Here is a 22,634-nt window from a genome sequence, read left to right as displayed (position 1 = left end):
GGATTCAGGACCAATGATGATGATTTCTGACTTATTGCCAAGGTTGGTGATTATTAGGTTTCCCGCGATCAACGATCATTGAGTTTTAAAAAAAACCCGTCACCAATCCAATCATATGAGGAGGAATCAGTACCAAATTTGGTTCTTTTTTTTTACTACCTTCTACCAATTTACGTAAAATCAAACGGTACCATGTTTTGGTACCTATAGACGCATCCTTGTGACTGTGAGGGACGTGAATATGGATAATTCCCTATTCACAGGAACATAGCGGAGGTGAGACGCACAAACACACACATACGCACGTGCACGTATGTCCACCAACCCGCTGAAACAGACAGAAAAGTCTGGTATTAACGAGAAAACGCAATAATAATAATGTATACTTTATTAATCATCATAGTGAAATTATTCTCTGCATTTTAACCATTTCCCAGAGGCGCAGCAGTGGGCTGCCAACTGCAGGCACCCGAGGGGTTGAATTGGGGTTAAGGGACTTTCTGGGCCACCACTCCCCTATATGTCGCTCTTTAATCAAACTCTCCTTCACATCGCTGCTGCATTGGCTGAATAAACAAAACCAGCTCTGTGTCAAGTAGAGCAAACATGTCGGTTGTGGTGTTGTGCCAGGGGGATTGCTTTTGTAGATAGGTATAGTTACGTGTCATCGGCATAACAGTGAAAATTGAGTCCAAGGCGGCGAATGATGTTTCCAAGGGGTATGATCTAAAGAGGAGGGGACCAAGCACCGAGCCTTGAGGGACTCCGTGAGTTATGCAGTTGTTTATAGAAATATACAGATAAAGCGCTATAAAAATCCATGTACCACCGTAATGTTTTAGTGTAGTGGTTAGAACTTCTACCTCATCAAGGCCATAGATACTGAAAAAGAACAAATGAATGAGCTTCAATTCTTTGAATCCTCAAAACCAGTCATTTAAGCTCTTTTTCTGAATCTGTATTAAAAAAACATTAAAAACGTCAAAACATTTAAACTGTGCCTTGATTTTCAGTTGATCTGTGCAAAGAAGCAATAAACAAACATTCAACTCAGTAAATTCCATTGGGAGAAGTGTGGGCATACAGAGGCTGAGCTATACATTTGATCATCTTAATGAGCTCAACACAATAGAGTAATACTGTCTCAGACATAAATCTGCTGGTAAACAGTCTAAGAATCCAATTAACTCAACATAAATACAGGGAGACATCATTGTGGTCCCACCTCGACCTCTCTGTGCCAAGGATGCATTTGATTCTTTTGGGGGCAATTATGTTTTCTTTCACAGATCAAGAACATGTTTGTCAGATTCTTTTAGTTTACAAATTGAGTGTAGGAAGAAGTGTGTTTCCATACATTTCCAAAGACCTAATCAGATGTAAATTGGCCCGAGCACTTCTTTAAAATCACTTTTATTGATCTTTGCTTATGTTAAAATGGTCAATAATGATGGTTGGATGAAAATAGAATCTGCACCATTTCTAATTACATCATTCAAACCCGATCCGCTGAAAACGCCATTCCCAACCGGGGGTACGTGTACAGCTAGAGGTACGATGAGCACATTACCAGGGCTATGTTGACTAATTGTAGTTTTTATGAGAATGTTTTCAATGAGGTAATTTTTCTGCCCCTTTGAAGACAGAGAAAACCAAAGCCTAGAAAATGTTTAAAACCTGGTGTAAATCCATATAGTTACTGCTCACCAGGCACAGCAGAAGGTTCACAGCCTGTTGACGCATTCTAACATTACAAGAAACAAAAAGTCAGAAGTGCTCATGAGATCATGGAATACACCAAACAAGGAAGGTAGTGAACCAATGACCTTTTGGTTAAACTGCATCTTAAAATATTCACATGGCACTGCTGTAAACAGCCTAAACACAACGACACTAACACCACCAATCATCACACACTGTTTCCCAAACTTAACTGCCCCATGTACCCCTTAGCCTTCCCTTCTAAAGGGTACATGAGGAAAGCTCATGTAATACATTATTTGTACGTGTCTGCATACTCGTCTAAACTCTTTCCTGTGTCTCGTCCAACTTTATCCTTGATCTTACGCCTTTTTTTCTTTTCATTTATTTCTGATGTTTGGCTCATTTCAGAATTTGAACTTCACCTTTTGGTATTTTTAAAGATGAGAGGATGAGAAAAAAAAGTCTGTTTGCATGTAAAAAAAAAAATAAACATCTATAATGTTAACAAATAAAGTGACAAATGTTACTGTGTACCTCCTGAGAGGTGTTAAAGTACCTCTAGGGACACACGTACCCCAGTTTGGGAACCACTGCACTATAGGAAAACTGAGACACAGCAGTCCTGACCATTGGAGAATGGACTCCACTAAACAACTGGAGATGTTGCAGAACATCGTCTGAAAACTAGACAGCAAACTGTGTGTGTGTGCATGTGTGTGTGTGTGTGCGCGTCTTCATTAAACAATTCCTGAAAACATTCTACTTTGTGGCAGAATAATACAATATCCAGCTGAATAATACAGCCGCCCAGAGGGAGCTGTTATCATTCATACATATTCATCATCAACAGGCTTAAAAGGGCTTCATGTTAATGTAATAGAGCTGAGTGGACACATGGTCCCCCAAGAGAACATTTTTCCAAAGCATCAAATGACTTTTAGCAAGTGAACGATAACACGTAGCCGTCTTAAAGACGGAGAAGAATGTGATTAAAATGTGATTTTGACTTCAAATTATTGATAAATAGACCAATGAACACAAATACTTCCACATCTGTGGTTGTTTCGTTTTCAGCTCTTGTAAATTTATTTGTCATTTTTCATTAAAATATTCACTCAAGACAGGGTATCGAAATCATTTCAGTTAAACAAAGATCATATGTACACAAACACCTCAGATTGTACAACAGAACAGTGATGAATTATACTTTATATGTAATCCCCTCACTAGAACACTTCCTTTCAGCTGCAGACATGTCTGGAGTGCATTTTACAGTCTTTTCAGAGAAACTTCATATTATGAGTAGTTATATTTTAATTATGTCCCTTTATGTTATGTTTTTCTCACTGAATTCTCATGACGGAGGCATTAAAATAAGACCAGATGAAACCAATTGTGGTGAAACCATTATTTTAACCTGCAGAAGCAAAAAAAAAAACATATAAATAGACCTTTTATCTTTAAATACACCATCCAAAATGTGACATACCAAGCTGCAGTATTGCTCAACAGTAGAAAGTTCAGGATCATTAAAAACAATAAATGAGAAGATGAGGGTCAGACTTAACAAGAACCAAAGACAGTACAACTCATTTCAGAGTACACGTTGGCCTTTCTCTGTAAAAGCTACAGGTACAGTTTTAAATGTCTGATACAAGTGCAATGATTTAGAACAGGAATAAAAACCAGTGTAAAGACAGAAGTACCACAGGCATAATGTTTAATCAGAGCCTTTAAACAGACGTGTGACCTGGTAAATATTAAATGAGTAGATTACATCACTTATAAGATGCTATAAAGACGCCTTTGTGTGACCAACTTTGACCCTTTGTTTTAGGGACATTTTATTGTTAAAGTGAAACTCAAGCAAAACCTGAAATTCATTCAATAACACAGCCAGATGGTTTATGGTTTGTTAAAAAATCTTGAATATGAATACACCTATCACCTTTCTTTTGTAAATTGTTGGGTTGTTTCAGTAGTTTTATTGTGTAAGTCACTAAAAGTCCAATATTTAATGATTCCCAGGTCCAAAGTGGGCATTTCTGTCGGTAAAAAAGGAGTTTTTGGATCTCCAATTGATGTCTTGAGGCCACAAACTGTGCAAAGAGAAAAAAATGCAATAATTCGTTGTCACCGTGGCTTAAAATACCCATGATCCTTAGCGCTTATGAAACCAAAGCGTGTAAAATAAGACTCATGTTGGCAGCGGTACGGTGAACATTTTAGGACATCCTCAGGTCTCAGTGAGGTATCAGGAAAGCCTCTGTCATGTATCAGACGAAATGGACTCATGACTCAGCAAAACCTCCGTCAGATGATGTCATCAATATCTGCTGCATTGGATACGAGAGTAAAGTTGAAAGCTGTTATTTTCTATTTATTTTATATTACATATTAATGTTTCATTTCACTTTTTATTTATTAATCAAACAATGTGTTGGTATATCTTAACTTAATCTTTTCTTCATGTGTACTTCCGGTTCCTTCAAAATAAAACGCCACGTTGTGTTTTACGGCCTGAGACCATTAAGTGTGATAACTTTTATTTTGAAGCCTGAGGACGTTTCATTCGACAGACGTTGGTTTGATAAGAGACATCGTTTCATTTGACGGAGGTTTTGCTGAGTCATGTGTCAGTTTGGTCTGATAAATGACGAAGGTTTTCCTGATACCTAAAATGTACACCGTAGAGCACAATTAAACTCAGCTAAACCGTCCCAACGTCCTTTTCATGAAACTTAAACTGAGAAAAGTTTTTCACAATAAACAAGACAAGTGCAAAAAATGAGGTCAGCAGTGACGTAGCAGAACATGACGAGTGAATTATTAGAAATGAAAATGATCCAGATATCTCCAGGTTTTTACAGGTGTAAACAATTAAAACTAATAAAGCTCTTTTCCCAGTCATGTTTCCATTATTATTATTTTTGAAGTTCACAGACAACAGGAGGAAAGAAAAGCCCACACTAGGTAAATGTAGCACTTGTTTTCCTGGTGGCAGAGAGTTTTAATTCATGCTGAGGACAGAAAATAAATAAAACACGGACAGAGACGCGGCTCCGCTCTCCAAAAAACCTGCATCGTGTCAATAGATCTGATCGTGGTTGCATAAGGTTCAAAAATAGACTTTGTGTTCCTGTGCAAAAGTCACCATCTCTTCTCAGGAGTTCGTTTTGCCTCCAACGAGACTGTAAAAGAAACATCGCCCCCATGTGGAACAGAGAGGTTAGTGCAATGTGAACAAAGCACGGTGGACGCAGTGAAACTCACTGTTCAGACGTTAAACGGGGAAAAATAACAGCGATATCTACTCCAACATCCACAGCGCTCTGTTTCTAACTCTCTTTGATTCAGTCTTTTAAGAACCTGATTACAGAAAAAAAGCTGCTCAGAATAAAAAAAGACATTTTTAGCTCGAGGAGAGAATTAAGCCTGAATCATCTCACATTTCTAAACTTTAATATCGTCGTCTTTGAGCAACAAAAAATCTGGATATACAGGAGCCAATCATCTAAGCAGAACTCAGTACTCCAGAGACACGCCTTGCTGCACAGTGTGCAGGTTGCAGGTGCTCCCTACAGGGAAAGGAAGCACAGCTGCTGGCAGTCATCCTCAATGGGACGTGCGTGTGTATTGGGTTTGTGTAGCAGGGAGTGAGTGTAGGTGGCGTTACTTGCAGACGGCTTCCAGGGCATCCAGGGTGCGTTTGATGTCTCGTATCTGTGCAGCCAGGGTGTGAATGGGCTGCATGGAGCGATCCAACTCCTCACAGCGAGCCATTAGCGTGTACATGCCCTGAGAGGGTAGAGGGAAGTCAACATGTGTGTGATTGTTTCTTTGTTTATCCCTGAGAGGAGCAGACAACCTGTAAAGGTGTAGAACGCTGAGAGAGGCTTAGATACGAGTGTGATGGACAGAAATATCAACCCAAAGCCACCAAGAAGAATTACAAATTAATCAAAAACAAAAAAAAAAAAAACAATTTAATCAACAAAGAAACAAACGCACAGTAGTATTTGGTGGTATAGACCCATTTCATGTGACTTACGCATACTAAATTAGGTGCATGTGCACGCAGGCTCGGTGCAAAAGTGTTTGCACCTGCTTTTCAGTCGTACTATTTTTTGGTAATAAAACAATCACCGCAAACAGTTCCAGGTTTGATGCATTCATTTATTTGCATGTCCTCCTCCCATTTTTTGCTCCCTTTGTGAGCTCCGCCTACTATACATATTCATTAGAGGGAAACGCACTAAATGAACTGAGGGCACATTTTGATGTGCAGCAGCCGCACACTCCTGATTACCTGGGGTTTGTACTTGTTATTAGCGAGTGGAGTGACATTTGCACACGTTTTAATAGCCCTAAACCTTTAGTGAATCCACCCCAGAGTGCAGCTTATGTGATGGTGCGGGCTTTCCCTGGATTTTTCTTGGAAAATTTATTGGAATGCAGCCAATACAGCCTGGAAAATACGGTACATAACTAACTAATGACTAACTAACTAAAGCTTACCTTTATACTCATGTCCACCGACTCCCCCAGACTGTCGACTGAGTCCCTGTAGGTCTGGATGTAGCCCACACTCAGAGCTGTCATCTAATGGACATAGTAGATAGTTTACCAACCAATGAAAATAAAGAATCTACAGAGACAACAAAACGACTGAGAGAACAGAAGAGCACAAGAACACAACACTTTAAACAGACGCATTAAGTTCAAACCACAGAGCTAAGCTGCCCCCTACAGTCGGCATACACAGTACGTGAAATATGAATTTTCTCAAAGATAATTCACTGTTTATTTTCATACATACAGTAATTGTTTCTCTGCTTTTAACCCATCCCTGAGAAACAGTGGGCAGCCACAGTGGAGCACCTGAGGAGCAGTTAGGGGTAGGTCTGCTTCCTTAAAGGGTTTTTACAAATGTGGACTAAAACCTATTTATTAGAAAATATATGCCAAACAAAATGCATTATTTTGCACTATATTCGTTTTATTAACTTTTAAAAATGGGACTACTTTACAGTTTTAAAACCTGTGTTCGGCCATCTTGAAATCACATGATTGATGATGTCACACGGCCCCACTGCCTGTAAACATCCTATTGTTTTGTATTAGATTGAAACGTTCAGCCTGGTTTTTAGATTATTTATCAGTTTTATCTGTTAAAATGCCAACTTGTGCTGCTTTTGGTTGATCTAAATAATCAGGAAAAGTTACAGATGTCGATGCAAACCTTTTATTTACGAAAAGACAATAAAAACAGTTATGACTTAAAAATAATCTGTATGAAGCAGAGAAGAAGAGCTCTCCTAAGGGACCTTTACTCTCCCTTAAACAGTGCGCTGACACGCTCTGGTGGCTGAAGTTAGAAAGTGAATCATGGACTGTTGAAGGACTCACACCCAAAAAGACTTCTATCCTCAGGGTTTTTGCGTCTTCAACAGTCAATGATTAAATCAAGATGGAGGAACACAGGTTTTAAACTATGATGTAGTCCCATTTTTAAAAGTTAATAAAAAGTATATGGTGCAAAATATTGTGTTTTATTAGACATACATCAACATTTCTTTTACCAGTGGAGAATCACTTTAATTATTAGGCCACTCCCTCAGCTTACGGCTCTTTTGAATGTCAATATAAACATGGATCTGAGAACCCAGGAACATTTTAAACTAACGTTCTGGATGGTTCCGTTGAGGCTCCGCATCATCATCTCCACACTGTGGGCCACTTCCTGAGTGTGTCTCTGAAGGTCCGAAAGGACGGAAGGATCAATGGGCGGGATATCTGCCGGTCTCCGTGACAACCCTCGGCTGCGGTAGATGGGACCTGAACAGTCCGCTGGTAAAAAAAAAAACATTATTGAGTTGAATGTAAGCAAAACAAAAAAAAGGTGATTTATCAAATAGCGATAAAACAAATTTTAAAAGAAGAGAAACTAACTACAGACACTTTTTTTTTATTTCATTTCTGGGCAAAACATGTTATCACCTAGTATTGATAACTGGCCGTCACCACTAAGGGTGTAAGAAAAAAACAGATTCGGCAATATATCTTAATATTTCACTGCGCAATTATTGTATCGATCCAAAAAATGTCCAAATCGATATTTTTTTTATCATGTTTTTTTAACAAAAAAAAAATTCAATTGCGCTAACATATGCATAGCACGTAAAAAGCCCAGTCACGACTTTGGGACTGACATAAATTAGAAAAAAATAAAATTAACAAAAATTAAATAATGAAAAAAACCAACAAAACAGCATAAAAAAAATAATTACCGTACCATTTACTTTATCTCACAAGTTAAAAAATTGAGGAAATAAATTGTATTTCAGACCATTTTGTACTTGTAAAGGTGAAATTTGTAGTTATTGATATCGCAATATATATTGAATTGTCTAGCATCGGGATATATGTGTACAGTTGTATATATGTATATATATATACACACAGTATATGGATGCATATATGTGTGTGTATATAAGAAGCTCCTAGATAAATTGTTAATACTGTTTATAAGAGGGATTGGATTAAATAAGTCAGACTTCTTCCTACTTTTTTAAACAGTTTGAAATCTTCTTACGTTGTGTTTTGTGATATTCTTTTTATTTGATATGTATTGTTTTTGTTTTTACATGTTCAAGAATAAATAAATCAAATCAATATATTGGGATAGATTGTATCATTAATAGAGCTGGGCGATATGAACCAAATCTCTTATCTCTAAATTTTTTCTGAAAATGGCGATATACGATATAAATCTCGATATTTTTAATTCAAATATTTTGACCAGAAAGACAATTCTGGGTTAGAATTGCTGATATAAAATGCCATACAGGCACATTTATTAACAAACAGCTGAAAAATATGTGCCACTTTTGGCTTTTTCTCTTCTAAGGGACAGCACGTGTGAGTGAGTTCTGTAGTGTCAAAACAGAAATCATCTAACTGAGCTTTTTATGCTGTTCTAGTAGCAAAAAAAGTATTTTATTTATGGCTGTCAAATTGAACGCGTTAACACATGCAATTAATTGTTCTAAATTAACGCATTTGCTATATTTTAATGCAGATTAACTGCATTGTCTGTATGTATGACGATAGCCTGGAATCCATCCTAATCTCCTTGTATTATTCATACAGGTGGTTAGTCTGGAAGTGCTCATAGCATTTAAGTTCTGGTGGCCGAGTGGGGGCGGGACAAACACGCACAGAATAACCAATCAAACAATGAGTAGATCTAACAACAAGCGTAGTTCTTTTTCCTTAAACGGAGCCAGCAGATGAAAACAGTGTGTAGTACAGTACAGACTTATTGTTTTAAAGCCTCTTCTTGTTGTGGTTTCAACAATTTATTTAAAACAGAGCAGAGCGGAGCTGCGATGGTATTATCCGTGTCAGCCGCCATTGTTTGTTTTGATGCTGCTTTGCGCACGCCAGGATATGACGTTTTTTCCTGTTCGGCTCTCATTGGCTCGACCAACTCTGGGGCGAGGAAGTGAGCAGAGACGGCCGCATCACCACACCCACTTTCTTACAAAAAGTAAGGAAGTGGGTGTGGCTTCGCCAGGCTAGCATGACAATGCCATTCCGTATATTTAGCGCGGAGGGTTACCTGAAAGGCGGAGCAGGTTGAGAAAAGGTCACAGTCTAAGTAACTGGTTGTAGGAAGATAATCTTAAATCCATGATCTCAGTGTACTTAAATAGCACTACAGAACTATTTTTGTGCAATATTGCAGAATTGTCCATAATGTCTGCCTGGCACTTTCAGAATAAAAATAGAAAACGTTTTCTTAAAACTGGCTCTTTCGATTAAAAAAAAATCTTAGTTTGACAACTCAAATTTTAATACAACAGAATATATATATCAATATAGGCAATAATGTATTTTTCTATATTGCCAAAATAGAAAACTTGATTTATCTTGACTCCTGATATATTACCCAGGTCTAATCGTGACATGCAAATCGCAACGTATCGTCAGATTATTGTCAATGTACACCCCTAGTTAACATTGATGAGTGATGTCAGTTGATTTGTTTGGACCCACAACACAAGCTCAGATCCAGCAGATATCAGCAGGACGACTATTGACAGCTAACATCTAAGCTCTACGTCTCTTTAAACATAAGCAACAAAAAAACATCAAATAAACAAACTGAACGTCTGCCGATACTTTAAACAAACAACTCTGGAGCTCTGGATCAATAATCTTAAAATACATAAAACACAGGTGGGCCTGAAGTTTAGATGCAACATGTTTGGATGTGTGACTGGAGCTCAGTAATAAATCCCTGCAGTGTAAACACAGTGTGTGAGTCATCCATCTTAATTGAATCAGCGGGTAAGGAGGGGGCGAGCTGCCACTGAGGCCGTATTGACTGTGTCGTCGTCTTTAAATTGAGTGGCCTGTTAAACCAGAGGTGAGGCCTGAGTGAGGAGAACCAAACGCCGCCCCTGGCTGCTAATGGAGAGTCCCACTGAGTGGACGTGCAGGACTTCCACAGATGATTTCATTTGTCAGAGAGTGTGTCTGCGTGACCTTTCAGAGAGAACATCCGTTTCTGCTGCTGTGCACCATTCTCCCATACGTCTTCCAACACAGGCCGAGGCTTCTTTAATTGGACACGACAAAGACGGAGGATGTGGAGAGAGGAATAACTCTCCTTATCTTTTAACTATTCCTATTTTAACTTTTAAAGTTAAAAGATTCTTTTTCACCAAAGTCTATATTTGCTAAACTCTAACACTTTACCAGTTAATAACAAGCAGTAACATATGATTAAACTAAGGTGACCATATTTTGATTTCCAAAAAAGAAAACACTTTAAACATGTTTAAAAATGTATTTCTTTCTTTATAACTTTAAAAAAATGACTGAAGTCAATCACATTTATTAGGGACCAAGCACAATGATGCTTAGGACCCTATTGTAATGCACCTCATTTTTATTATTATTTTATTTACGGCAAAATGATGCCTAAACACATTCAGAAACTCATAAAGATTTGTATGCATATTAGAACTGGCAAAAAAGGTGATATTTTGGGGGAATTGCACATGTGAATGGCAAAATGATTCAATGGCGCCCCCTTGAAAATTGTATTAACTGCGAGCTTGGGCTGATGACATCATCACTCTCTACAGTGATGATGTAAGAAATCTACAGTGTACTGAATAACTATTACTTCAGTACACTGAAGTATCCCTGATCTGGGATCGTACTGTTATTTCTTTCTGCTAAACTACCACAAACACAGATTACACCATGTGACCCTACTGACTAATGATTTACATCTGTTTTATACCCACTCAAAAACAAATCAAGCGCCTCCAGTTATGGTTTAACCCAACCGTCATTCATAATCATAGCGCCACCTATTGGTAAAAGGAAATCATAGACATTATATTTGCACAGAACATTGCACAAAAGTTTGTGATATAATCCCTGAAAATCATCAGCTACGTCTCAACACTTTAACATTTCTGCCACACCCCGACATGAAACACACCTACACGTGCGCCCCTACCCGACATGTGTGTGGTTGTGAGGGCCCGTTCATTGCTGCTTTCAGCTTTAATTATGCATTACGATTATCTGTCCTTGAAAAATTGAACATAAACCTTTTTAAAATCTCTCAATCTTTGAAACAATGAGAAACATCTCCTCCTAGAAATAAAAAACTCAAGGCTTACAGAACAGTAAACATGAATTAAATACGCACTTCAATAAATAACTGTGAAAATATGGAGGTTTTATCATCCAGAAGGATCTTCATGATGATATTTATTAATTAAATCCACCAGTATTTGGTCTTTTTCAATCTATCTTGGACTTTAGTCTCTCTTCTCTTTTCCTCGTGTGTAACAATTTTGTCAAAACAAAGCATCATCTTTAATGATTCTGTCATGTGTGAGTAAAATTACCATAATGACACGATACTGGCTGTAAAGAGCAACTCATTAGCTTTCAGAAACTGGTGGACTTTCTCCGACAGAGCAAATATTAGCAGAGTTACGGTCATTTAAATTAACGTGTTTCCCTAGATGTGTTCAGGGTCCCTGGGAAATTTGAACAATTTGATGAGGTTGTAAAATATGGCCGTGAAAAGAGGACGTATGGTCACCCTAGATAAACATGTTGGACTTAATAATGGAAATAAGATGCTAACATGTGACTGGTGATGTAGATGATGATGGTTTTGTTTGTTTTGGGCGTGTCGTTGTTTCTGTGTGAAAGTAATTCCCAAAAAAGGTGCCTTAAGCATCGGTGCTGTCCTTGTTTATTTAACCAGAGAGGTGAGTGGACTGTGTTTGGTTTTCACTCAGCTCTGAACCTACAGAGCTTATCATTAGGCTGAGCTACCAGACTCAAAACGCCCTCACTTTGTTCTTCTTGTTGTTGTGTACACTAGTTAAAATCACTACTCCTCTGTTATTCATGTAGTGATCAGGCTGAAATGTGATAGGGATAATCTATCGATGTGTAAACATTGATGCTCGGAGCCCGATTTTCGATTTGGGGTCCGGGGGGCCCATGGGACCCGTAATAAAAAAAAAAGGTGAGTTGTCATTTATTTGCGAGTCAAATATGACGACAGTTGGTGGTACCGACTCATTGGCACATACCAATATATAATTGGCGCCCATTACCCCGTACGTGTCACGGGGGCACCAGGGGGCCCCATTTTTCAAATGACTACTCCTCCATTAGTTCTCCTTGATAACTCGATAATTTCCAAATTTATGGGAACATAGTCATAATTCAACGTAGATTACAATGATTAGGGGCCTGGACCCCCTTTTTTCAACAATTTCCATTAAAGTCGTTTTCTCATTTATTTGTGAGTCAAATATTGTGACAGTTGGTGGTATCGAATCATTGACACATATTAATATATGATGGAGCCCATTACTCCGTATGAGCCAGGGCCCCCATTTTTTTACTCGGTGGAACCGAGTCATTTGACTGAATTCTCGAAAGCAATGTACGCGCTATTCAGCGTGGAATCATAACGCGGGCCCGGCCGTAGTTCATCCGAACTTGTTTTCCCAACCATTTAACAGAGGAAAACGAATTAGTCTAAATCCCAATTTCCACCGCATGCGTAACTGCTCCGTCATGCCGGAACCCTCCGCAATAGATACGCAAACCTTCCATTTTTGTGGGATGCCGAAGCTATACAGAAATTTCGGTTTATCGCTAGAATTTAGTTTGTGAAAAATTCTTGTTTTAATTAATTAATTAATTAATTAATTAATTATTATTTTTATTTTTTTTATTTTTTAAAAACCTGAATATCCAGCCACTAAACCACCATTATTAATAGTTTCAAAGAACATTATTTGCTTGTATTTTACACTCACAGTCGCTGCAGTCCAGACTGGGTTTGGAGCTCATTTTGATCTTCTGTTCCAGGTTTTTGGTGATGAAGTTCGTAATGTCTCCCTCATGGCTGACTGTCCCCTCCAGCTCCAGGGCCGAGGAGATTGTGGCCCGTCGGCCCTCGGACTGGCCACTCCTGCCCCCTCCCCGGGACCCTGAACCACCTGTGTGAAACATGGGAGGGAAAAACCCTGATAGTTTTTTATGTGAATACAACACAATGTAATCGTCCTGTGTTTCTACCTCCACATGCTTGGCTGATCTCATCCAGACTCTTACTGTCCTGCATTCCACGGACATTCCGAACCCAAACCTGGGCCATGATGTGAGGAGGACATTGAATGTCGTCTGATGGAAGGAGCGATGGTGGGGGAGAAGAAGAAGAAGTGGTGCTGGACCCTGGCGCCGAGGAGGAGTAGTGCCGTGAAGACGACTACAGATGAAGATACAGGAGAGGAGAAATGATACAGTTCAATAAGTGTCTGTAAACTGTGCATTTCTACTTTAATCTGGTCAGAAGAGCTTAATGTGTTACTGTGACTTCTATCAAACTGCAAAAATAACAGCAAATGTTAAATAGAAGTTTTAAAACATGTTTTTTTATTGAAAACATGAGTAAACTAAACAGATTCTCTGCACTTTATCACGACTGATTTAATTTGACTCTTTCAGTCAGTTATCAGCCTGTACATTTAATGTATACATTAATGGGTCAAGAGGAACATATTTTATACATTATTTTATATTATATTGTGCATTGTTGAAATGTCACTGCTAAATAAATATATATACAGTAGGGATGTAACGATTAATCGTAAGGCAGTTAAAATCGATTCATAGGTATCACGGTTCATATCGATACTCTGAAAACTAAATCGCAGTACTTTTTTTAAACAGCAGGGGGAGCTATCTATTTATCCTTCTTTTGTCCAGAAGCGTAGGCAGCAGGCGGAATTGCCTTCTACTCTTAAACATATTCATAAATGGTTCCTTGCCCCTTTAGCACCGAAAGAATATCTGTAATATTACGTGAATATCTGTAAAAGTCACGTTTTTCTATTAGCTCTGTCTGCTAGCACATAGCATCTCTTCTTCACTGCAAGAATATCTGCATGCCCACCAACCACTGGGTTACCAGCGCCCTCTGCTGGTCCAAACAAATATCTGATGTAAATACATTGCAATGACTGTTTTTTAAAGCCCAATTGTTAAGGCACAAAATACATTTTCAGTTGCACCTTTAACAAGAAAAAAAACTCTTGTGCAATTTTGCATTGTTTATTATAGAACCAGAATTTAAATTAATAGGCTTCTTCTTCATTTGTATTATTCCTTTATTTATTTAATTCAAGATTTATTTTTAGTTAAATTGCATTGTTTTGAATAGTTTATCAAGAGATTCTTTAGACAATGAAAAATAAAAGGAAAATAGTACAGTATTTTATAGTTTTTCCCCCAAAAAAATAAAGGAATGTTTTTCAGTCATCATTTGTCTACGGTCCCATTTTGTAAAATAAATCGTGAGAGAAGCGTATCGGGAGTTGAGTGAATCATTACATCCCTAATATACAGTATATATTTTTTATTGATTTAGTTTTGAAGCATTAATATTAATTTAGGCAATTGCAATGCTCTAATTTTAGTGAGGTTTGTAACATTTATCAAATCAAACTTTATTTATGGAGTGCTTTTCATATATAAAATATAATTCTAAATGCTTTACATCATTGAAAACCTTACATACAATTAAAAACATTACCCCACGCAAACAATCCACAAGAAATCCCAACAACATCACACAAACCCACACACACAGGCACATAGAATGAAGCCATAAATATAACGGTACTAATAAATGGAATAATCATTTTTTTCTGTGTTTCGGTTTTCTCGGTTTTGGCCAAAAATTGTGATTTGGGGGCATCCCTAGTTATTATAAATACCCCTCAGTAAAAATGTATGTATTCGACAATATTATTATTTCATCTTTTTAAATTTAAGTATATTATATTGTTTTTTTTTTTGTTGAGTGCACATCTACAGAACTCACTCACAAGTGCTGTCCCTTAGAGGGGATGAAAGACAAAAGTGGAACATATTGTGCAGCTGTTTGTTAAAGCCCATGTTAAACTAAATTAACTTTTCTGTACTTTAAACATGATGACGTCAGATTGCTCTGACGTCTGTAGTCATGAAGTCCTTTGACAGGCTGGTACTGAGCCACCTGAAGGACATCACAGGACCCCTGCTGGACCCCCTGCAGTTTGCCTATCGGGCAAACAGGTCGGCCGAGGATGCAGTCAACATGGGACTGAACTACATCCTGCATCACCTCGACTCCCCAGGGACCTACGCTAGGATCCTGTTTGTGGTTTTCAGCTCTGCGTTCAACACCATCATCCCGGACATCCTTCACCAGAAACTCACCCAGCTCACAGTGCCGGCCTCCACCTGTCAGTGGATCACCAACTTCCTGTCTGACAGGAAGCAGCAAGTCACATCCAGCACCCGGTCACTCAGCACTGCCGCCCCCCAGGGGTGTGTTGTCTCCCCACTTCTATTCTCCCTCTACGCCAATGACTGCACCTCAGGGGACCCCTCTGTGAAACTCCTGAAGTTTGCAGACGACACCACCGTCATTGGTCTCATCAGGGACGGGGACGAGTCTGCCTTCAGACGGAGGTGGAACAGCTGGCTCTCTGGTGCAGTCAGAACCCTCTGGAACTGAACTCGCTCAAGACTGTGGAGATGACAGTGGACTTCAGGAGAAATCCCCCCCCCCACTCCCGCCCTTACCATTCTGAATAGCAAAGTGGCTACCGTGGACTCTTTCAGGTTCCTGGGATCCACAATCTCAGAGGACCTGAAGTGGACCTCCCACATAGACACAACCAGGAAAAAGGCACAGCAGCGAATGTTCTTCCTGCATCAGCTGAGGAAGTTCAACCTGCCCCAGGAGCTGCTGATCATGTTCTACACCTCCATCATTCAGTCTGTTCTGTGCACCTCCATCACTGTCTGGTTTGGATCTACAACCAAACTAGACAAACACAGACTACAAAGGATAAAGATCATTGGTGTTGATCTGCCCTCTATCTAAGACTTATACCTGTCCAGGGTCAGGTAACATCACTGCAGACCCCTCCCACCCTGCGCACAATCTGTTTAAACTCCTCCCCTCCGGCAGACGCTACAGATCACTGTACGCCAAAACAACCCGCCATAAAAACAGTTTGTTCCCCCAGGCTGTCACTCTGATCAACACTAAACAGTCAGAGTGTCAGACCTGTTTCTGTGAAATAACCCTGGAACTAAACATAACAACCCTGGATCAATCTGTCACTGAGAATGTTCATGTACATACTATTTAATTTAAATGTTCACCTGCACTACTCATCAATGCACTACTGCACTATTATCTTATTATCATCATCATCATCATCATCTTATCTTGTTATTGTTATCTTGTTATTTTATTTAGTTTTACACATATTAGTCTAACTACTGTTTATATTTGTTTTTTTCTAGTTGATTGTTATTATTTAATGTTTACACTATTAGAGAGAGCACAGTTCACCAAGTCAAATTCCTCGTGTGTATAACATACATTACATGGCCAATAAAGTTGATTCTGATTCTGATAAAGTGCTATAAGGGCTTCATACACTTGTCTAAAGTGTTTTTTTCATTGATTCCCTCAATCGTTAGTTAGAGGGTGATTTCCTCCTTTCTTACTGCAGGGTGAGCACAAACACCTCGCTACAATTTGATGACACGTTGCCACTTTGATGATGAATTTGACACGACACTGAGCTGGAGAAGCCACGCCTCCAGGAAGCTCTCTGCCGTGCTATGTATGTATTTTCTACAGTCTATGTATGTACCGGTGAACGCTCCGCCCCCACGCTCTGTCTCATGTTTATAAAGCAGCATGAGCTCGGCTACGGAGTGGGTGGGAGGAGGGCGGGCCGTCCTCTGGCCCTACGTCACCGTGCGGGGAGGAGGAAGTCAGTGTCCTGTCTATAGACACGCCCACTCATGAATATGCATAAGTAGGCCACAAATCAGCCTGTTTGTGTAGAGTTACTCAGAAAGTGACTTTTCTCTCGGGAAAACAGACGAGTTTGAGAAAATAAACCTCAAATATTATGTTTTTGGGTTTCTTAGAACAAATGGAGATGGTGAAAAATAGCATGATATGGGACCTTTAATAAATGAGCCTGTGTGACATTTTTCGTCAGTAAATTTAACCCTGAATTATCTTTCTGGTGGTCTTACTTTATTGAGTTAAAAATATCAAGATTAATATCGCATATCGCCATTTTGTGAAACAAGTTCTGTTGAACTACCAACGGGCCTTCGAAACATCTCCACGCTGAATAGCACGTACCACATTCCTGAGAATTGAGTCAGAATTCAGGCCCCCTGGTGCCCCCGTGACACGTACGGGGTAATGGGCCCCATTTATATATTATTATGTGCCAATGATTCAGTACCACCAACCGTCGTAATATTTGACTTGCAAATAATTGAGAAATCGACTTTCGTTTTATTTTGGTGCTCCACATTTCAGCCCAATCTGTTCACGAGTAACAGAGGAGTAGTGATTTTAACTAGTGTACACAACAACAACAACAACAAGAACAAAGTGAGGACGTTTTGCGTCTGGTAGTCCGGCCTAAAAAATATCAAGATATGAGTATTGGGCCATATCGCCCAGCCCTAGTTTGACAACAGTAAATGTTACTTCTAACATGACCCTCTAATGCTCACCTCCACCTCTGGTCTCTTTCCTGCAGCTTGACTCGTCCATGTGCTTTCGTTTTTCTCATCTTCTTCCTCATCTTGTTTCTCTTTCTCTTCCTCATCCTCCTCCTCATCCTCCTCCTCCTCTTTCTCTTCTGTCCGTCTGTCAACAACAACAGATTCTCCTCCTAGAGACGACCGTCCATCATGTGCTGAATCACACACCAGTTCTTTCTGAACACAGTCTGCTTTAGAATCTAGTTCAGACTCAGGGTCATCAACACGAGGGAAGGGGTCTGTCCGGTGTGGAGTGTGTAGAGAGAAACAGGAAGTTCTCTCACTAATATCTGTGGGTTCTTCTTCTGCAGTAACGCTGTTCTCCACATGGTTTCCCGTGTGTTCCAGGTCCACTGACTCATCTCCAGGATCAGGAAGTCTGCTCTGCCCAAAGTTCACTGAGACATGGGGGCCATTCTCCACAGCCACAGGAGGGGCCACCCCATTGGCTGTTTCTGGCACCTGTGTGCCAATCACAGGGGAGAGACTCATCCCTCCACCTGCTGGGAAAAAAAGAAAAGACTGCTCAATAAAAATCAACTTCTGAAATAAAATTTTCTCTTAAAATCTTGTAAACTGAACCTCTTTAAAGCAAAAACTCCACAAAATGTTTATCCTGGGACAAAAGGTTTAGAATAATCAAAGAAAAAAAAGGATAAAAATGTGGCTGTGTCTTAAACACAACCTTTACTTTATCTTTATTGTTTATCCAGGTGAACTGTAGCGGGCATTTATTTACATGTGCATAGACACTGAACTGGCCAATGGTTACATAATGTATGCAGCTGTTATCTTATATATATGTACTAATTTGAATAAAAGGTGAATACTCATCATTTAGTTATTTTACGGAGCTACTTTACATTGAGAGCAGCTGCTGGGAAGCATATAGATCAGAGATGGGCAACTACTATCACAGCAGGGCCACAAACATGTGTTTGTTTGATCCAAGGGCCACAATATCAAAATTCATGTCAGTGTGTAGAATAATGACCATTCTAAGCATTAACACAGGAAAGAACAACTTGTTTTTAAAGTAATTTAGTGAGTTTTTCTGTCATTCTGTGTATGTTTGTTGATGTCTTGCTTGTTATGATTGTATTTTGTGCATCTCCGCTGTCCTTTTAGAATAGATTAGATCAGATTAAATAGACTTTATTAATCCCTTGGGAAGGCTCCATCAGGGAAATTACAATTCCAGTAGCATTACAGAAAGAAAAGAAAAGCAGCACACGGGGTTGAAATAATATATGAATTCACAATATGAATTTTGTGTATTTTTTCTGTAAAATGTATGTTTTTTGGAGTCATATTGTGTATTTGTGTTGTCATTTTGTGTTTTTTTGTAGTAATTTTTGTGTATTTCTGATGTCGTTTTGCTTGTTTGTTAGTACTGTGGGTTAGTGGAATTGGTTTTCTTAGGAAGCGTCTCCTGGTATGTAATACGTATCCATATACCAGCATTCTATCCGTACGAAAGTTGACGTTACCGGAAGTCACATGACCATTCCGTGCGAATAGGGTTAGTTAGTCCGTAACATAGTTTAGGGTTAGGGTTTGTCCATAACATAGTTGATGTACTAATACAAATGGAAGTACAAGTGCGTAGCGTCTCATTGGCCAGTTTAGGTCACGTGCACCTATCACGTGACCTAAACTGTCCAATGAGGGGCTTTGCGTATGGATAGAATGCAGTATATAAATACATATTACGTATTGACAGCAACGGCCTTTTTCTTTTTTTTTAAACTATGTTTTTCTTGTCTTTTTGTGTACTTTTGTTGTAATTTTCTGTCATTTTGTAAATAACTTTGTTCATTCTTGTAGTAGTTTTGTGTTTTTGGAGTATTTTCTGTGTTTTCCTTGTCTTTTACTGTATTTTCCTGCAATGTTGTAATTCTTTGCATTTTTAAAAAAAATCGTATTCTTGCTTTTTTTTGTGTAATATTTCCGTCATTCTGTTCGTCATTTACTTTGGGGGCCGCCAGTTTGCCCCAGTCTGATGTAGATTGTAATGTAGAGCATCCATTGATTGTGAATTGTCACATTAGCAAACTTCCTGGTGAAACAGCGGTTTAAAACAGTGATTTCCTCAGTATTTAAAGTGAAATAAACGCAGACAGACTGAAGCACAGGGTTGTCAAACAGAAACAAGGAAGTAGCCCGTCAGTCAGCTGCTGTCATTAGCTGGTAGCGTCACTGTGTTAGCATAGCGAGCTAACGTTAGCCTCACAGGCCTCTAAACTGTGTTTCTGCTGCGATAAAAACACATTAAACTTTAAAATTAGCCTCGGAAAGATTTTTACTACAGTGTCATTCCATTGCAGCCCAGCACAAGTCCTAACATTCATGAAATAAAACGTGTTTAAACAGTGTAAACACTCACCACAGCCGTCCTGCTACTGATGGATGTACGCAACAACCGAGTCCGACTAGAAAACCCATCCCTGGGAACACAACAATAACAGTTCCGCTTCACGCAACAAAAGCATAGAAATAGACTAGAAAAAAAGTTAAAACATATTTAGACGATTTATTCAATATACTGAAATAAAAAACATATTTTATTTATTCACAAATAACGAAATCAATTTATTTTTGCTTGATTTTAATTGGTGTTTATTTTTCTAATCATCATAATAATAGTGCCAAGCCCAATTAGTCCTGGCTCTGGTCTCGTTCTGTTGAGTTTGCATGTTCTCCTTAAACTGCACCAGTCAAAAATATAGGTTTAATTGTTAGTTGAAGGCTTTAAAATCTGCTACATCCTCTGCGTGAAACAAACCAGTAAAGCAGTGCTTTTCAACCTTTGGGTCATGACCCCAAGTGGGTCGCCTGAAATCTCCAGTTATTTAATAATAAAAAAAACATGTTTTGATTATTATACTTTAAAAAAACACACACACACACACACACAATCTAAAACAACTGCATGCTATATTTTCACTTCCTCAAATATTAATCTATTTTAAAATAAATAACTGAGTACTAGGGCTGGGCGATATGAACCAAAACTCATATCTCAATATTTTTTTCTCATAATGTCGACATACGATACAAACTAAATTAAGTCTGACCAGAAAGTTAAATGGTTAAAGCTGCTATCCGGAATTTCTGAGAAACCGCCCTCATCAGCTCCACTTCCTCCCTCTGCCTCTCCCAATCTACCAGAAGCCACGCCTCTACTTTTCTGCATGCGCAATGCGTAACATAACAAGGTCGCATTGGGTCACATTGATATAGGTCTATAGGTCAGGTAAGAGCCAAAATTATATTTACCTGTTTGCTCGTTTTATGTGCACAGTTCCACATTAACTTTGATTGACAGAATCAAAAACAGGAAGTGGAAGCCTATTGGCTGGGCGCACTCAGCGGTCGTTTCTATTTGTATAAAGGTCTATAGGACGAAGGAGGGACTTATATACATTAATGTATATGAATGACCACCAGCAGTAGACCATAGTAAAGGACTAGTTAGGGATTTATTCACATTTCAAAAGAATCATCCATAAACATAGAAACTCCAGATATCAGCTTTAAGTGTGTTGGCTGACTTAAAATGTGTCTTTTCTGGTTTCACATACTTTGCCCATTTTAAATATGTTAGTGGTTTGTTTTAGGAATTAACTGTTTTGATTTTTTTTTGTTTGTTTTATGTCTGCAAGTCATTGGTATTATGGTGCGTTTATTTCTTGTAGCTGTAGTTTTATGATCTCAAACAGGCTTTATACTTGACAAATAATGGTTTATTATATGATTAACTGTAGAGGTCTCTGGTGTATTTGTCATTAGAATGCAAACATTAAACGTATCGTTCATTATGTTATTTAGGGATTTGTTTCTGGATTATTTTGTGTGTAATATCAAGCAGGTCCTGTACCTAAAAACACCAATTATTACATTTCTGATTATATCCTCAAAAACATCAGCAAAAAGAAAGCAAAGCAGTCATACAGTAAGTGGTCCAATCATTGTTGAACTTGTACTTCCTGCCATCTCATGCACTTACTTTTACAGAAAGCCCTATATTAGAAAAAGGCTGGAGGAGGTTGGCTAGGACCAACTCAGCTGTGTACTTTTAAACTAGCCTCATAGGGCAAAGTTTATCCAAATTGGTTGACTCTAGAGGAGCTAATGTAAACTGTCTATACTTTTTTATCATAACTTTACACCAACAGAGGGAGACAAACACCACCGAGTGCTGCAGTACCTAGAACAGCTTTAGTGTTGGGATTAGCCAACATTTTTGGAACATTTAGCTCACTTTCCTCCCATTTAGCTCAGTTTTACTTCATTTAAGACATAAATTCATGTAAAACAGCATGTTCTATATCATTGTTAATATGTGTGTACATGAAAAATAAATCTAAATATAAATGTTAAATGTAAATCTTAATGTTAAATGTATGTCATTGTCTAAATATAAATGTTATATTTATATGTAAATTTAAATGTCAAATCAGTCGCAAAATGTAAGGCTTAATATTTAGAAATTATGCAAAGTGCAGAGGGAATGTGTGGACACATAAAAATAAATCTAAATCTAAATGTTAAACATAAATTTAAATGGTAAATCAAAATCTCAAATGTTGTTAAATTTCTGTCTAAATGTAAATGTTAAATGTGTATTTAGATATAAATGTTAAATGTGTATCTAAATATAAATGTTGATTTTTTTTTTAATCCAAATACAAATACAGATTTAACATTTACATTTAACATTTAGATTT

General features: G+C 38.4%; 1 protein-coding gene across 3 annotated transcripts; it reads right to left on the bottom strand.

Moving 5' to 3' along the window:
• Positions 1–2,763: 2,763 nt before the first annotated feature.
• On the bottom strand, positions 2,764–20,350 carry borcs6 (BLOC-1 related complex subunit 6). 3 transcript variants are annotated; one of them, XM_028452184.1, is made up of 7 exons: positions 20,291–20,350; positions 17,875–18,404; positions 13,345–13,534; positions 13,083–13,292; positions 7,391–7,554; positions 6,223–6,306; positions 2,764–5,502 (listed from the first exon to the last, which is right to left on the bottom strand). In XM_028452184.1, the coding sequence occupies exons 2-7, from the start codon at positions 18,394–18,396 to the stop codon at positions 5,377–5,379; spliced, it is 1,296 nt and encodes a 431-aa protein (XP_028307985.1). In that variant the 5' UTR covers positions 18,397–18,404; positions 20,291–20,350; the 3' UTR covers positions 2,764–5,376. The 3 variants fall into 3 exon arrangements, with proteins under 3 accessions (XP_028307985.1, XP_028307984.1, XP_028307987.1); XM_028452183.1 differs by having other exon boundaries at positions 17,875–18,407; positions 20,291–20,336; XM_028452186.1 differs by having other exon boundaries at positions 13,083–13,265; positions 17,875–18,407; positions 20,291–20,336.
• Between the last annotated feature and the right edge of the window lie 2,284 nt (positions 20,351–22,634).

The sequence above is a fragment of the Gouania willdenowi genome, chromosome 7 (assembly GCF_900634775.1).
Source record: "Gouania willdenowi chromosome 7, fGouWil2.1, whole genome shotgun sequence".
NCBI classification, from domain to species: domain Eukaryota; kingdom Metazoa; phylum Chordata; class Actinopteri; order Blenniiformes; family Gobiesocidae; genus Gouania; species Gouania willdenowi.
This window is presented reverse-complemented; position numbering and strand designations above follow the sequence as displayed.

Excerpts from the sequence above, each read along its gene's own strand:
- borcs6 (XM_028452184.1), bottom strand. The coding sequence starts at position 18,396 with ATGAGTCTCTCCCCTGTGATTGGCACACAGGTGCCAGAAACAGCCAAT. Across the intron at positions 13,535-17,874 it reads GAAAGAGACCAGAGGTGGAG|TCGTCTTCACGGCACTACTC; the intron begins GTGAGCATTAGA and ends CTTCATCTGTAG. Across the intron at positions 7,555-13,082 it reads CAGTCTGGACTGCAGCGACT|CGGACTGTTCAGGTCCCATC; the intron begins GTGAGTGTAAAA and ends TTTTTTTACCAG.